Source organism: Chenopodium album, chromosome 17 (assembly GCF_948465745.1).
Source record: "Chenopodium album chromosome 17, dcCheAlbu1.1, whole genome shotgun sequence".
Taxonomy (NCBI): domain Eukaryota; kingdom Viridiplantae; phylum Streptophyta; class Magnoliopsida; order Caryophyllales; family Amaranthaceae; genus Chenopodium; species Chenopodium album.
This window is the reverse complement of record NC_137850.1, coordinates 34,894,010-34,910,463: the sequence shown is the minus strand read 5'-3', so window position 1 is coordinate 34,910,463 and position 16,454 is coordinate 34,894,010. Positions and strand designations below refer to the sequence as shown.

The 16,454-nt window shown below is 31.9% G+C and overlaps 1 protein-coding gene across 1 annotated transcript; it reads right to left on the bottom strand.

Moving 5' to 3' along the window:
• Positions 1-406: 406 nt before the first annotated feature.
• Positions 407-7,798, bottom strand: LOC145587838 (protein argonaute 5-like). Its single transcript, XM_081644515.1, has 22 exons — positions 7,391-7,798; positions 4,910-5,112; positions 4,658-4,810; positions 4,421-4,551; positions 4,221-4,330; positions 4,020-4,123; positions 3,466-3,604; positions 3,263-3,379; positions 3,050-3,160; positions 2,866-2,937; positions 2,670-2,789; positions 2,461-2,590; positions 2,259-2,380; positions 2,049-2,186; positions 1,860-1,963; positions 1,708-1,773; positions 1,556-1,619; positions 1,248-1,374; positions 1,076-1,149; positions 795-889; positions 667-698; positions 407-585 (listed from the first exon to the last, which is right to left on the bottom strand). The coding sequence occupies exons 1-22, from the start codon at positions 7,796-7,798 to the stop codon at positions 407-409; spliced, it is 2,799 nt and encodes a 932-aa protein (XP_081500641.1).
• Between the last annotated feature and the right edge of the window lie 8,656 nt (positions 7,799-16,454).

Here is a 16,454-nt window from a genome sequence, read left to right as displayed (position 1 = left end):
GGGGGGGGGGGGGGGGGGGGGGGTTGTGCAAAATGATATGTAAAATAGTAGGTACTGCGTACTTGTGTAGTCGGTAGTACTAATATTGGAGTGTTACTACTATACAGTAGCTAACAATAAGAAAACAGTAACATATTCCAAAATCAATTAATTAAGTCTTCACCAAATATGACAATTCAAAACATTAGCTTTCACATTCTCAACAAAAACTTTAACAGTGTAAAACTTGAGACTAGACCAAACTTCAGTGTTTTCAAAAGTGCACCTTACATTAAAACTCACAGGCACATTTTGCACCCACATAGCTATATACAAAACAGTTTATTAATTAAAACTTCATAGCCCCAGAAAATAAGTGAAAACTGCAAAAGCTAGCAATAGATCTTTGGAAGGGGCTGAACCTCTCCTAGCAATAGAACATGACATCCCTCACATTTTCCTTGATCTTTGGAAGGGGCTGAACCTCTGCTTTTTTGTCCTTGGTCAGATCTTTGGTATTGGTTGATTCACTATCAGACTTGGTCATACCTTCAACATAATACCGAGCACGGAAAGCCAAAAGGTGTGCATAATAAGCTGGAGGAACTGCCAATCAAAGTTTATGGTTAGTGTATCCAAACACACAGAGGTGATGAAAGAAAGAAACAACTTTTATTTAACTCTTACCTACAGATACTGAGCGTGTGCACCTAGAAAACCTGAAAAACAGGATTCAGACACACGAGTTCAGAAATAGAAACTAAAAACTCATAATTACATTCATTAAGAAACTAATTGTAAGAACGGATATTTACGTGTAACATAAACTATTGGTCAGCAGCTGGAGCAAGTCTGCAGTAAAATTGTTCTCGTCGTAGAGCACATGATAGTGTGTGGGTCGGCTTGTTCCCTAAACATGTCATTCACAATGTCAATAAAACCACAAGATTGGGTTGCAGGAAGTGAAATCAACTAGGCAGCAAATGCACATAGTCAAATGACAGTAATATTAACTGATTATTAAGTGGTGAATTATCATTGACAGTCAAACTTAAATTGGCAAACTAACAGACTGAAGCGAACCAAAACAACTTGCCTGTATCCCTGCATGACTGCATAGATAGAAGTCAAACTCCGATGGATGGCAAATTTTGCTGTCGACCACAGTTCCTGGGATAGATAATTAAGGGGAGAAAGTCATTACGAGGATCACAAATAAATAGAGACAGTGCTTCACAAGGATAGCATAAATTTGGAAATATAATAACCTGGCAGAATATTGCCACTCCTATCAGTCAATTTGTTATCTACGGAGAAAAGCCGGGTGTGGTGTCTTTTTTGCACAACCACAAATGTCACACGTGGTTGATAGTTCTCTTCTATGGATTCGCAGGCCTTGAAGACATTATAGAATTAGGATTGAACAGAAGTAAATATTCAATAAAACCGCGAAATGCACTTCAGCTGCAATTAACATCTCAAACTCGCTTGTTGCTACCGGCTAAATGTCACAGCATAATAATCAACTCATTTAGAAAATTAAGCTCAGTTTTTCTATATGTCAAAAGACTGTTACCTGCCGTATCACATCAACCTCATGCAGCAAGACCTGAGCAAACTGGCCTTCGCTTACTCCATCTCTGCCCAATATAAAAGGAGTGAGTATGAGAGAGGCAAGTCAGACAACAAAGTTTTTGAGCAGCAAACAATTTGAGCCACAAATTATACCTAAAGAAGATAATTCTCTCAGGTTTCTGCCTATTATTTGCCTTGTAGAAAGCTATCAGAAGTTCTCTACAAGCACAAGAGATATATTAGAAACTCGCAAGTCAGAATAATGATTTTGGCAACTTCCTGAGCAACATTTACAGTTAATTTACCTAGCACATGCATACAGATCCTTAATAATTTCCTCCCGATGACCCTGGGCACGAACAAGCCCTCTGTACTTGGTCACCCCAGGCCAGTCCATTGAGGCAACAACCTGCAATAGCGAGCAACAATTAACAGCTGAACACCTTGAATCCATAGCACTAACAAGAAAGACAACAGAGCTTGAAAAACCATACAGCTGCAATTGAGGCACTAGAGTCCTCCCCTGGTTGAGCATGTGTGACATCAGCACCAAAAATTATTGTTGGACGATCAGTCAAGAGGGGTATATTTCTCTGTATCGCATCACACAAGACTGTGTTGCTTCCTCCAGCCTACGGCAAACATTGGCTTAGCAGTAGGTAAACAAATGCTAAATTATTAGACTCGTAATTTTCAGCACTCACCTTCACATTGATTTTTAAAGCCACATTTTCAAGATATTGCTTGCTAAGTTTTTGAGCATGCCTAGGCTGACAACATTGAGAAACTATACCGAGCTCAGTTTCACATATCCTTTTAATTTTCCCTGCATGGTTACAGAAATCCCTGTTACTTTTAACCAACAACCACAACATATAAATCTAGAGAATAGACAAAGTCACATACCATAGGATCCAGTAACATCTGGCAAAACAATAATTAGCAACTGCACCTTATCTCCCACTTCTGAAAGAGCTTTCTCAATCTGAGCAGGATGAGCAGAGCGTATAGGAATAAAAGGGTTCGGGTTGAAGTTCTGACAATGACAGGAAAAAATCAACAAAAGGAAACATTCACACAAAGAAATTGTTAATTTTCATCTATTGAAACCATACCATTCCCTTGGTAGAGCACATGGCAACCAGCTCCTTGCAAAACTGCTGCACTAAAACTTGATCTAGTCTTGAAAAACTCAGGCAAGTCCAGTGAGACACAGTAGCACCAATGTACATTTTCTACAAATACAAATTGACCAGTGAGAAATATAAAGAATGCTGCAACCACAAGAAGGTTATAATAGTCAAATCTTACTTTGTTAATCATGTTCCACTGGCCCACCCCTGGAGCAACTTCTCGTTCAGCTCCGCTGTCATGATACTTGAGCTATAAAATGGAAGAATTAGCTTGTCAAGTCAGCAGGTGCAGGGGGTGCTTTACTAAAATAAAAGGCAAGATATAAAGTTAAAGAGAAACTGTAACAACAAAACCAACATACCATTGGTGGAGGCAATACTCGGGCATCAACAGTTACAGGCACTTCAGTTATATTCATTCCAAACTCCTGCTTGACCATCTGATTTTCAGAGTAGCGATTGTTCTTCACCATCTTCAAAGATTAAAAAGAATTAATAAAACCAACTGCATGTACAACAAAACCTGCAAACATTCTAGAATACAGCAGAATGACAAACTCTCCTATAAAGTTTACCGCGATGATTTTACTCTCTCTTTCAGGAGGTCTTTGGCAGGTTGCCCTAAGAAGACCAGTCACCTGCCTCTCATTCAACTTCTTAGGGTATTTTTGACCATGAACAATTTGGCAGACCTACAAGGAAAATAAGAAGAAAAAAAAAAATAACATTTACGCATGATACAAAGAAAGTCAAGTAACAAGTGAATTAAAAAGGAGACCTCCATGGGCAGATAGGTAAGCCTCTTAGCCGACCCAATTTGGATGCATGGTAAAGCTGGATGTCTAAGCTGTATTTTGTACTTGTCTTTGAAGTACTGTGAGACAGACAACTGGATGTCATTACTGCCAAGAGAGAACCTACAATGCAACATCATTACGCTTAGTATTGGATATTGCAAGTTCAAAATCCCAATTAGATATAGTTTACATCAAATACAATAGCTTCAAACCTAAGAAACCTCGTACAAAGACAATTTGCTCGACATTATTAATTAATTTATATTCTTACAAGACATTATATCTACATGCTTACATCATTGACAATCCTGTAAGACAATTTAATTTGGTTCCGTATAATGTACTTCACACAAGGTTAGATTCAGCATCAACCCACCGAGAGGTGAGATAAATGCTAGAGAGGTATAAGGATAACAGTACCAACACACACTCAATAACAAAAAATAGCCACAACTGAGACATCAAAACACAAATGAATGTAAGTAAGCTCTTTATGTCAACAAAACATGCTTAACATCATAGTCCAAAACCATACATCAGCTGGTTCGCAGGTTCACTTGACACGCCTATCACTTTGTAGCATTTCTTGGATGCTAAATGATTTGTTTCCACTATGATACCTTTTAATGCCCTCTTAACCTGAAATAAGCACAAAGAAATATAAAGTTGCAGAGCATGAAAATAATGGAATAATGAATGCGACACATGGCCACTGTAACAACTAGTACCATAATACCTTGATACGATTTGCATCAGAAAAGGGCCTAGAGAAATCTCTCAGATTCAAATAACTAGCCACAAATTCATGAACCATTATCGGTTCATAGAAAGGCCGTGCAGATGCATCTATAATGTCAAATAGTCAATTTGATTAGCACAGGTGGAACTACAATCAAAGCCAAATACAATATTGCAACAAGTTAGACAAGGGTGTACCAATGTTGAGAGAGAGGCCCATCTGGGTTGGCCTAATGCTTTGATAATACCCCCTCCAATACTCTAAACCTTCCCCAAGAGAATCCTTGCCCAGTGATTCCGAAAAGAATGAACTCCCAATCAACACATAGCTACAAAAAACAAGCAAAACTTGTCAGCATCTTAACGAAAGATAAAAGGCAACAGGATTTTATGAGAGTTAAACACTTAAAAAAGATTGAGTATAAGAAATATTACTCTGTAGGAGGCTTTGCTGCACGAAGAACAACATCAAGCACTTGGATGGCATCTTGGGGAGATTCTGAGAATCGACCAGCAAGGTACTCTTGCATAAAATGTATATCAACCTTGTTAGCCAATTTGACGGTAACCTGGAATTTCTGAACATCACTGACAATCAAACATAACAATTCAAACAAGGTTAGCGAAAACTTGTTATATCCATAAATAGACAATCTTTTATTTCAAAGAGATAGAAGCATAAAATACCTCTCAGAACTGCCTCTTCTTTGTTTTTCAATTTCAACGACAAAGTCCATTGATGTGAATGGTAAAGGACCTGCAGTATAGAAGCTCTTCTTGCCATCATACGCTGGAATCTTGTTCCCCAAAATTGACTTGTGATCACGTAAAAGCTTATTCAGTATCTCTCTACTAAAATTCTTGGAGGCTATCTCCGGATTGATTGACACCTGCTCCATAAAAAAAATAAAAACATCATCAGTATGCCATCAAGTTAAAGGGTATATGATAACAAAGGGCATAATGTTGGTCATACTAATATCCATAGTTACAAACCATTGCAAACAGTCCCATTATCAAGATATGAGCATCCTTTTGAAAACAAATAATGATTAAAATAAGTGTTCCTTGACTAAATCTAGTACAGTACTTATGAAGAATTCCAAAAGTAAACTTGCATCTTTAGCATCAAGAAATAATGGGAGTCCTCACTCATTGTCTGAGAGTCAAAGTTCAAAAATTATAACACTAAACACATTAACTCAAACCCGGAAAGGGAAATTATTAAACCTTAACATTAACTTACAGAAGGGAAAGCTAGAATTAAGAGTACTCCACATTATTTTAAACTATAAGAGCACGGAACCAAAAATTACTTCACTTTCTTCCACAGTGCTCTTACTCACAATGTTTTACTTGTAAATTAGTGAAAGCTACATAAAAGGTTTTTTTTTCCATGTATGAGTCTCTTACCACTTAGTTTTCCAGCAATGTAATGTTAGTAAAATTTTGTTTCAATCCTCTATTAAATGACTTACAGTATAAAATGGCCCTTACAGCACAATGCAGGAGGTGTACATGGAAAAATATTAGATTTAAAAGGTACCAATAATGAAGTAATGTTAATAGAAAATCACAGAAAGGAAAAAGAGAGCAATAACAAAAACTAGGACATTGCCTACTTGATGCCTTGATTTAGCCAGCATAACACACCACACATATCAGGTTTATTTAAGTCCAATTCTAGAAGACTAGAACAGAAGCATACTCGATAAAACATATTGAAACCTGACTCACCCAATAACCCACCCCAAATAAACAAGATAAAGAGACTCAAAGGAAAAAAAAACTGCACCAAAGGATACACAAAGGATAGCATGCTAATTACCACTACAATATATTAGCATCAGTAACTAAAATGAATGCATAAACACATGAATAGCATTTTAACAAACCATTTAAACCATATTGAAACCCGACTCACCCAATAACCCACACCAAATAAACAAGATAAAAAAGACTCAAAAGGGAAAAAAAACAAAACAAAACAAAACTACACCAAAGGATACACAAAGGATAGCTTGCTAATTACCACTACAATATAGTAGCATCAGTAACTAAAATGAATACATAAACACATGAATAGCTTTTTAACAAACCGTTTAAACCATATTGAAACCCGACTCACCCAATAATCGCCCCAAATGAACAAGATTAAAAGGACTCGAAGAAAGAAAAAAATTGCACCAAAAGATACGAGTACAAAGGATAGCTTACAAATTACCACAACAATATATTAACTTCAGCAACTAAAATGAACACAAAAACACATGAGTAGTTAGATGAAGTGCATAATTAGTTAATTACATATCATCTTTTGCAAAAATCTGCCAACTCCAACACAACCCCAAAAAACATGTAAACACAAACAAATAAATAACTGAAACCCATCATTTTAAAAACCCATCAAACAGTGTGCAACTGTTTAAGCTTCACAAAATCGTTAAAGACCCAGCAATGTGCATACCGTGACAGAAGTACAGAACAACACCCAATATTCAGAATTTGAAACCAAAAAAAATAAAAGTTGCGTTTCAATAAAAAAAGGTTTAAACCCAATATTATTCATACTAGTAGAAGAAATTATTTCTTCACCAAATTTATGATTTTGTATATTTATTTATAATAACAGCCAAAGCCCAAAGCACCCATAACCATTATTACTACGGAGTAAATTTTTATTTTTTTTTAATGAATCCAGCTTTTTTAAAACAGACCTAAACACACAACGTTATCATTCTCACTTAAATAAAAAAAATATTGATAAACAGCAACACAAAAACATTATACCCAAATTGAAATTACTCACACATTTTACAGCAAATATTGTGAGTTTTGTGACTATGACATTCTTTGTATTTACCATCAACCCCCATTTCCCAAAAAATAAAAATAAAAAAACAAAGGGAATACGAGTATATTATTAAAAATAGCAAAAATAGAATGACATCATAAAAACATAAAAACAAAAACCAAGGTAGCATCAAAATTAAGACAAAACTCAACACATTCAAACACCCATCAACACAACAACATAAAAACCCAGTCAAACCAGATTCACAGAGATAATGATAATATGACATCATCATCAATGAAAAAAAAAACATTTAAAAAAAAAAAAAGCAAAAAAATTTACAAAAATGGAGAAGATGAGAAAAAGATATTTACATCGTAGTGATGAAAATCATTATCAGAAAGTTGAACGAGAAAGTGATTAGCACGAACAGCACAACGGAGTCCAACAGTACCAGACCCAGGCCGCTTCGGTAACACTAACGGCTTACGACTCCTTCGACCCTGACCTTGCGAAGACGACGATGACTCCGATACTTTCAGCTTCTTCATTTCGTCGATCAGCCTAACACCCGTCGCCGCATCCCAGTTAGCTTTCGTCAAACTCCCGACGTTCGGTGGCCCTGAACCACCACCACTGCGCCCTCCGCCGTAGCCTCTTCCTCCTGAGTCACCTCGACCTCGACCTCGACCTCCGTAATCGCCGCGACCACGTCCGCCGGAGTCGCCTCTTCCGTAGCCTCGGCCACCGCCGCCGCTGCTACCACCTCCACGATACGACATCGTTTAACCTGGGAAGAGAGAAAAGGGTAAAGATGAAAATGGTGATAAAATGATGAAAATGGTGAGAAAATAATGAAAAATGTTACCGTAAGAAAATTAAACGATGATGAGAGGAGAGAGAGAGAGAAAGTGGAGAAGAGAAGGAAAATGCAGAGAAAATGTGATGAAGAAGAAGAGATAGAAAGGATTAAGGATGTAAGTAGTCAGCTTTATATAGAAATGTTGGGGAGACGTTCTTTTAGCATGGATGACCTACTAGTAGTAGTACTGTAATAGTAAGCTAGTTTTTGCATTATTTTTTGAATAACTTTGCTGTCCGAAATACAATTGCCGTAATAAAGAGCTCGTGGTTTTATGATGGGTTTTAATTATTTGACGGTTTCCTTTCATTTTCTCACTATTTTGGGTAAAGGGCACTTATGACTTTTCGAATTCTTTGTTTTTATTTGGTGGGGTTTTAATTAAGGAGGTGTAAGGGTGTTTGAGTTGTTAATTTACTCAAGGAAAGACATGATTTAGGTGTGTTGAATTGTTGATTAAGTGATTAACTATAGTGTTATATTAATGATACTTGGATCATAAATAAATAAATGTAAAAATATCCATTGTGGCATTGCAATTTACAAGAATTACAATATGTAACGAAGTATGCCCATGTGGTATTTGGTTTTAGTAGACGAGAGAGAATGATCTATAGAGGTTCCAGTTAAGAGTTTGATAAGACTTTTAATGAAAAATTTTAGAGTTGTCATCTTATTTTTATCCAAATAAGGACGGATTTTAAACGGTCAAATTTTAAAAATAAAATTGAAATTGACTACTAACTCCATAAAAAAATTAAGGCACGGTTTTGGGTTCGGGATTTAAGTTAAAAGAATCGAATGTTTGGAATTCGTCTTCTCTTCCATTCTAAATAAAGTCTAGTTTTGAGTTATGTTATTCACACAAAATAAAATAATGTCATGGAGATATAACAATAGTATAAGGTAGGTTTGAGCAGCAAAGTTGCACTACGTACCGATCACGGTGGAATTTGAATCCACTCACGGATCAAACTCATCGTGATTCGGATAGATGTCATGTCTTAAATAATCAATTTCGTTGGGTTTTAAATTTGGGTAATGGACATAAATGTCGTCATTTTTTTTGGTAAGTGAAATTTTAGTGATCTTTGACAGATTCACTCATAAAAGTAAAATGAAACACCTTGGTTGAGACAAATCACCTTGATTAGTAATTGCCAAAAAAAAATATCCTTTGAACAAGACAATTCAACAAATGCGTCCTAATTGACAACTTTTAGTGGGTCAAAGTATTTTTTGGAGTGTAACGATAAGAGTTCACTATATAATATCACTTTGGGTTTTAAATTACTCGAGGATAATTTTTTTGTAATGTTTTAAGGGTTATGTGTTTAGGCTAATGGAATTAGCCAATTAAAACACGACACTTGTCAATGTCTTACTTCCAAATAAGAGGGAACAATAAACTATTTAATCGTATTTAATTGTCACTTCATCTATCTGAAAATTATAATGGAATAAAAAACTATTTTTGTATGGGGATGGATAATTTTTACAACCTTATAATCTTAACCTCATGTTTGGAATTGAGGCCATTAACTTATGTCAACTATCATTAACCATTTAATTAAATAAGCATGCAATGTTATGATCCATTCTTGTGATACAAGTAGACTTAAAATAAAGTTTTCACAAAATTTATAAAAGACTTTTATTTCTAAAGCCAAATTAAACTGAAATTAAAAATTTTTAAAAAACTTCTTTTATATCTAAAGTCATCTTTAGATAAAACTAAAGTTTGTAAAAGCCACTAAACAATTAAAAGTTATAAGTTAAAATTAAATAATATAGTGTAATATAAGTTCCATGTTATTATTGGTTTCTTAAAATAAATTAGTACAATTTAATATTTTCCAAAAATAGATAAGGAAGAAAAACGAGTTTTTTTTTTTACTTAGAACGAGAAAATTCATTAAAAATCATAGAAAAATCGTAAAAATTATTGTAAGATATGGTTGGAAAGCTCTTGAAAAGATATACAATTCTAGCCAAAGAATGAGAGCTAATCCATAACCTAAGATGTGTTAAATTGGAAATTTCGATGACGTTGTAAATTGCTCTTTATTTTTGACATCTTGCATAAACTCTTACTTCCTTAGATCTCTATATTCACCTTACAAAGAAAATTATCCTTGATATATTTTAGAGAAACACATGAATGCATTAACACTTTATTCCTTTAATGCATTAGACAAAGGTAAAAATGCAAATGCATTAAAACCTCATAACCTTTTTCCCCATGTCCTATCACCTCACCAATAGGTTTGACTTTCTAATATAGAATAACTAGTTTAGTAATTTTCAGTGTTATTATCAATTTACAACTATTTTAATCAATGTAAAAAAAATTCTCAAAAAATAGTGTGAATTAAAGTACCGAAACATTTACTAAAATGAAACATAGTCATGAAAAAACCAATTAGCTAGCTAAATATGTACTTTAAAGTCAAGGCATTTGAGCACATGGTTATTTTATGTATTTCTGTGTGGTATTGTTAAAATGTTATTTTTCTTGTTAACTAAATGTAAATTTTAAAGTTATGTACAAACCTTGTGAATAAATTTTCTTTGTACACACTTTTAAAATCATTCTATTATTTCATCCAAAACTGTGCAACCTATAATAATATTAGTACTTATCATTCCGACAACATAGTATTTCTTATTCAAATTTTCTCTTGATATGAACTCTAATTAGATATCAATATATTTTAAATTATATTTTGGTAATATTTTATATAATAATTAATAGCTATCAATCAATAAATTATATAGTTATTGATTGATGTTCTTACGTAAATATTGGTTATCACGGTAATTTACTTAACAAAAATAAGTAATAAAAATCTTGTGTTGATAATCTACTACATATATGATATTTTTCCTTAAGAAGTTAATGTATTTTAATCTTTCTATAATTACAGATCTAGATAATAATTATTTTGTTACAATTAAGGTTATTTACATTTTAGTCAACTTTTTTTCCATTAAACTTTACTTAAAAGAAGATTTTCTCCAAGGAAATAAAAAAAAATAAAACAAAATATATTTAAGGACACACCATGCGATGAAACGTGTCATTACTGGTGTGTCTTTTAGTATATAGTTAATGATGAAAGATTTAGGACTAATTTAGCATCTAATATCGCCATTATTTTTATTGATAACATCACATGGAAACAAACACATGCATTAATTAGTATGATTATAACAACGAAGGAAATTGAGAAAGGAATAAGAAGAATAACATACCTCGAGGCTTGAGCTAGATGTAGCTATTTTAGATAACACCTTTGTCTTACCAAATTTAAGGATGAGATCACCTTAATTAAAGTGAACAAGAGAACTTGTCCGGAAAAAAAAAAAAAAAAAAAAAAAAAAAAAAGTGAATCAAGAGAAGGCTAAGTGATCTTTTTGTAACTTTTGAGTTATTAAGAAGCTAATGAACTTTTTTTTTATTATTTAAGAAAATAAACTTGATGTAATTCTTGAAAATTAAAGCTAGATCTTAATTGCTTACCGATATAGAAGAAATAAATTAAACTATTTTTTGGTTTTTAATATAAGGACTAGGAATACTTAAGTAATTAAACTACTCTTTTGAAATAAAGATAAGAAATAATAATAATACTTGAACTTAAAGAGAATTTTTTTTTAGTTTTTTTTTTTAATATAGAATTTAGAGATAATAACAATAATTAAAATAGAATAAAGATAGTAGTTTAACTAGATGATGCTTTTATATAAGCTAATAACTTGAAATAAAACCTAAATTAAAATTTTTTTTTACTAAAACAAGAGATTAGAAGAGGGTACTTATAAAGAGAATTCTTAGAGAGAAGTTTTGTAGATTTTTTGGTGTATTGGAATATGAAAATTGCGGGTATTTATAGGAAAAGAAAAGGATTAATTGTAATTTAAGAATAAATAAAGGATATGAAATAATATGAAAATCATTAAAGGATTAGAGTGTAAATATTAAGATTTTGGTAATAATGAGATTCTTTTTTATAAAATTCATTTGTTTTATATGTAACAAATTAATTAATCTGTTTTAAAAACCTTAAACTGATAAAATGAAGAAACACGTAACTAAATTGGACTCTAATAATCATATAGTAGAAATGTTCTAAAATTCCAAGATATTACAAAAAGGAAAATATACAACATTGTCATGTTAAAACTCAAAATACTCATATGATACACATATGACAGAGTACCTAAATCACTTAAGTGATTATTTGTGACCCTCATAACCTATTACACTCACCAAAGTACTCAACCAACACTTATAATAAAATAAACGTCTTCCTAAGGGTCCGTTTGGCATCGTTGTGGTTTTCTGTTTTTTGGTTTTTTGTTTTTTAAAAGTATATTACATATGTTACATAATGGATCAAAAAATATTTAGACTTATTAAAATCATGATAATTTTGAAAACTGACAACAAAAAAGTGGAAACACCTTTTTCTTGTTTCCTGTTTTTGGTTTTTAGTTTTCAAAAAAACAGGAAACTGAAAACCAAAAATGATGCCAAACAAGCCCTAAGATGTTAGCTTTGAAATTTACTTAAGGGTATAATACTATTGAGTAAGGCCATATAAAATGTTCTCATGGTTGTACATTGGACACGTGCTCTAACAAAGGTTAGGAAACAAATATTAACTTTCACCTTTACTAGACCATACATATAAAATTAAAAAAGAACATCTAATCATACAACAAAATCTTATGAAATGACCCTTACTAACAAATGTGAGGTATAAAATAAAGTAAATCACCTTACATGCATACTATATATAATGTAAAATCATACAACATTGTGTTGACGTGGTCAATGGTAAAATCTATTTCAGACATTCATGACTATACCCTTAATCGGACAACCTTAAAAATTGTTAACTTTCATCTTCTCTTACTCTATTAAAACACAAATTTATATTTATTATTATGGTCATATGATTTTACTATTGACGATTATGTATCAAAAATTTGATAAAATATACAAAACTAGATCAAATTAATATGTAAAAACAAAATACAAAAAAACGAAACTATCTTACAAATACGGGACATGATCCACGAAGCAAGGTTCTGCAAAAAGATCTATTATGCAAAATGTTCTTATCTTTATAATGAGTTCGTTACATGCTCTACAAAAGAGCTACTGTAATATTGTCATGCTTTTCATTCCACTGTATTTATCAGGACAAATGAGCAAAAGTTACTCTTAATATGAATAAAAGTTACCCTAATAAAAATAAAAGTTGTGAAGTATTTATGCTTACTGATAAAAGTTATCCAAAAAATTGTAAAAGTAACCCAAAATTTAATAAAAAAGTGACCCCTGATGTACAATAAATTACTGAACACAGAATATTTACGATGAACAAGAATATGGGATTTATACTGTGAAACAAAAGCAGTATGGAGTAACAAGCTACCATATTTCCGATCCGATTCGATTTGAAAAATCAAATATACAAAAATTTTGAATCGAGAAAAGTTGATTTGAATCTGATTTGAAAAAATATATATCCGAACTTTTGTTTTTCTTATTGGATATCTGGTTTTCTTAGGCATTTTGAATATCCAAAACTTTTGGTAGGTGGTTGTATAATATTTTAATTTGCAGATAATAGTAAAATAGAATATTTCAAATATTTGAAAATGTAACACCCCCAAATCTCCCTCTACGGAAATACCAGTATAATACATGTAATTATACCGTAGAGATAGACTTAGGAGTGTTACCGCCGCGTGATTACACAAGGCTACTCAAAATACTTAACTCAATAACAAAACTTGCAGCGGAAACTCAATTTTCTTTTACTAATACGTATAAAAATAGTAACATTGTTATGAGTACTCAAAATAAAGATAACACCAACATTCCTAAACTAGGTGCAGCAAAACCCGGGACTCCCATATGCTCATTCATGACTCCACCTGAAAATGGTCAACACTGCTTACCATTACGGTAAACAGGGCGAACCAAAACAAATAGGAAATACAGATTAGCAAAATATGCTAAGTACGATAAGTGCAAGATAATGTAAACTCAATTTTATTTGCAAACATGTTTTTAAAATCAATTCCAATAATTAATCCAATAAATTCCAAATTCATTATTTCAAAACCGATTCCAATGATTCAATATTCAAAATAATAATTAATAAAACCAATTCCTTTATTAAGAACCAATTTCTTTTAATCCAATTCCTCACCCATGTGTGCACACCACCCAAGTGTGCACACCCCCCAAGCTAATCTCCTTATATTACAAGGGTATTCTTGAGGAAAGACCCGGTCATACAAAGTCCAAGGCCTTATCAATAAATCAAATCCGCATAGTGGGATTACCAACATGCTTATAAAGCATTAATAATAATAATTCATGGTTTAATAAATCCTTTTAATATCCAATAAATTCCAATATAATTCAGACTCCTTTTTAATAATTCCACATACTTTCAAAATCAAAACCTTTTAAATAGATACTTGAGAATAAAATCTCATATTAATAACTTTCCAAAATTAATAACTCTTCCTTGAAAAACCTTTTATTTAATTCAACAAACCTTTTAAAATCAATTCCTTTATTTAAACACGATAAGTACTTCAAACCATTCAAAACATGATTTAAAAATCAATCATTCAAAATACTTTTATTAAAACAAATTAAATATTAAAATCAATACCTCCAAACATAATTCAAATCAATTTAATTCAATCACTAATAAAATCATATAAAACATGTTATTCAAACCAATCACTTTCAAAGGTATCTAGCCACCTAAACGTACCTTGATCCTTGTTAGAAAAACCACACAAAAAGAACCTCAAGAATCTTGATTCCGAATATCAATCAACACTTCGCACTTTCAAAGTTCAATCACGAATACACCTTGCAAATAATATAACCATAAGGTTATCACAACATAAACTCAAATCTAATGTGCATGGACTATAAAACTCTTTTAAAACAATACTTTAATATAAAATTATAATTTTGAAATATATTGTATTTTAGAAAACTAACCATGAAGAAGATAAAGGAATAGGATTAAAGAGAATTGAATTTTCGTTGGAAAGAATAGGCAGAACTTGTAGAGGTCATAACTCCTTCAATATAACTCGGAATTGGGTGATTCTTGAGCGGTTGAGCCTAACCTCAAGGATTTTTTAAGAGGAACAATCTTTTGTGAAACGTCAATACCCCAAAAACTGACCAGAAGTGCCCGAAAATTGGCTTTAAAGATAAATGAGATGATTTGTGTAAAAAAGAGGAGAAGAAAAATATGAAAAGGTTTAGGGAAAGGAAGAAGAAGAGAGAAGAAGAGAGAAGAAGAGAATTGGGTTTTTGGTGTGAAGAATACGAGAGGTATGAAGGGGTATTTATAGGCTCATGAATGAGGGAATTATGGTAGGAGAATGTAGGGAGAATTATGGTAAAAAGAATTAAGGAATTACTTGGAGAAGTAAATAAAGAAATATGGAAACTTTTTATATTAAGGTAATTAAGAATAATAGAATTTAGGAAAATGTGTTTGTCATGAAAATAATATGGCAGAAGAGATGACTTGAGAAATAATCAAAGATGAAATAAGGTAGAAAAATAAGATGATCAAATCTTTGTGAGATGGAAAAATAAAATTAAGGAAAGTAAGAGATTTTGAGGAGATAATTGAAAATACAATTTACCAAAATAAATCACCCAAAATTCTATCATGGTGGCCGAAAATTTGAGCTTTCCTAAGCTCATGTTTTCGAACCTCCCTTTAGATATTTAAGGAATTAATTTGCTAGTTTTAAGGAATTAAAAATAATTGTGTAAATAATATTTATTGTATAAAATAACTAATTAAGAAAATACCAATTATTCACTAAATAAATTCACTAAGAAAATCTGATTTTCTACACTTAGAAAATCCAAAAATCATAGCTTATTATTTAGGAAATTCGGACCTCCTAATTAAAATATAATTTTGATTAGTTAAAATATCCGAAATATATATAAATAATCCGATTTTATAAATAAAATAAATGGATAATAAATCTTATCCAAAATCCAAAAATAATAATTGAGTTTTTAAGATACTTTTAGCGCCAAAATTCAAATATAATTTTGGCTCCAAAATTCAAATAGAAAAATAAATTACTTAAAATACCCTTTTTAGAAAATACTGATAAGTGTTATTTATGTCGCTATTTTTAGGAGTTTTCTAGTTAGTTTTTCATAGTTTTTCTATCTTTTTACTTGGTTTTAATAACGTTTTACTACATTTGTCATGTTTATGTGTGAAATGTCGTTATTGCTCAATTTTGGCTTTTCTTGCATATTTTGGTGGCTTATGACATTAGATTAAACTTTATTGGTTTACTCTTATGTTTAGGAACACTTGGATAAGTTCATTGCTCAAGATTGAAGAAATATAAAACATAAAAGAACAAGTAATGAAGAAATGTGCACTTGATTTGCAAAGATCATACTTCAAACGCCTATATCTTTTGATCTAAAAAACATTTTGAAGTGATTCAAATTGGAGAATAAAGTTCATCTCGAGAGCTTT

Excerpts from the sequence above, each read along its gene's own strand:
- LOC145587838 (XM_081644515.1), bottom strand. The coding sequence starts at position 7,798 with ATGTCGTATCGTGGAGGTGGTAGCAGCGGCGGCGGTGGCCGAGGCTAC. Across the intron at positions 2,187-2,258 it reads CTTTAAAAATCAATGTGAAG|GCTGGAGGAAGCAACACAGT; the intron begins GTGAGTGCTGAA and ends TGTTTGCCGTAG. Across the intron at positions 1,964-2,048 it reads CTAGTGCCTCAATTGCAGCT|GTTGTTGCCTCAATGGACTG; the intron begins GTATGGTTTTTC and ends TCGCTATTGCAG.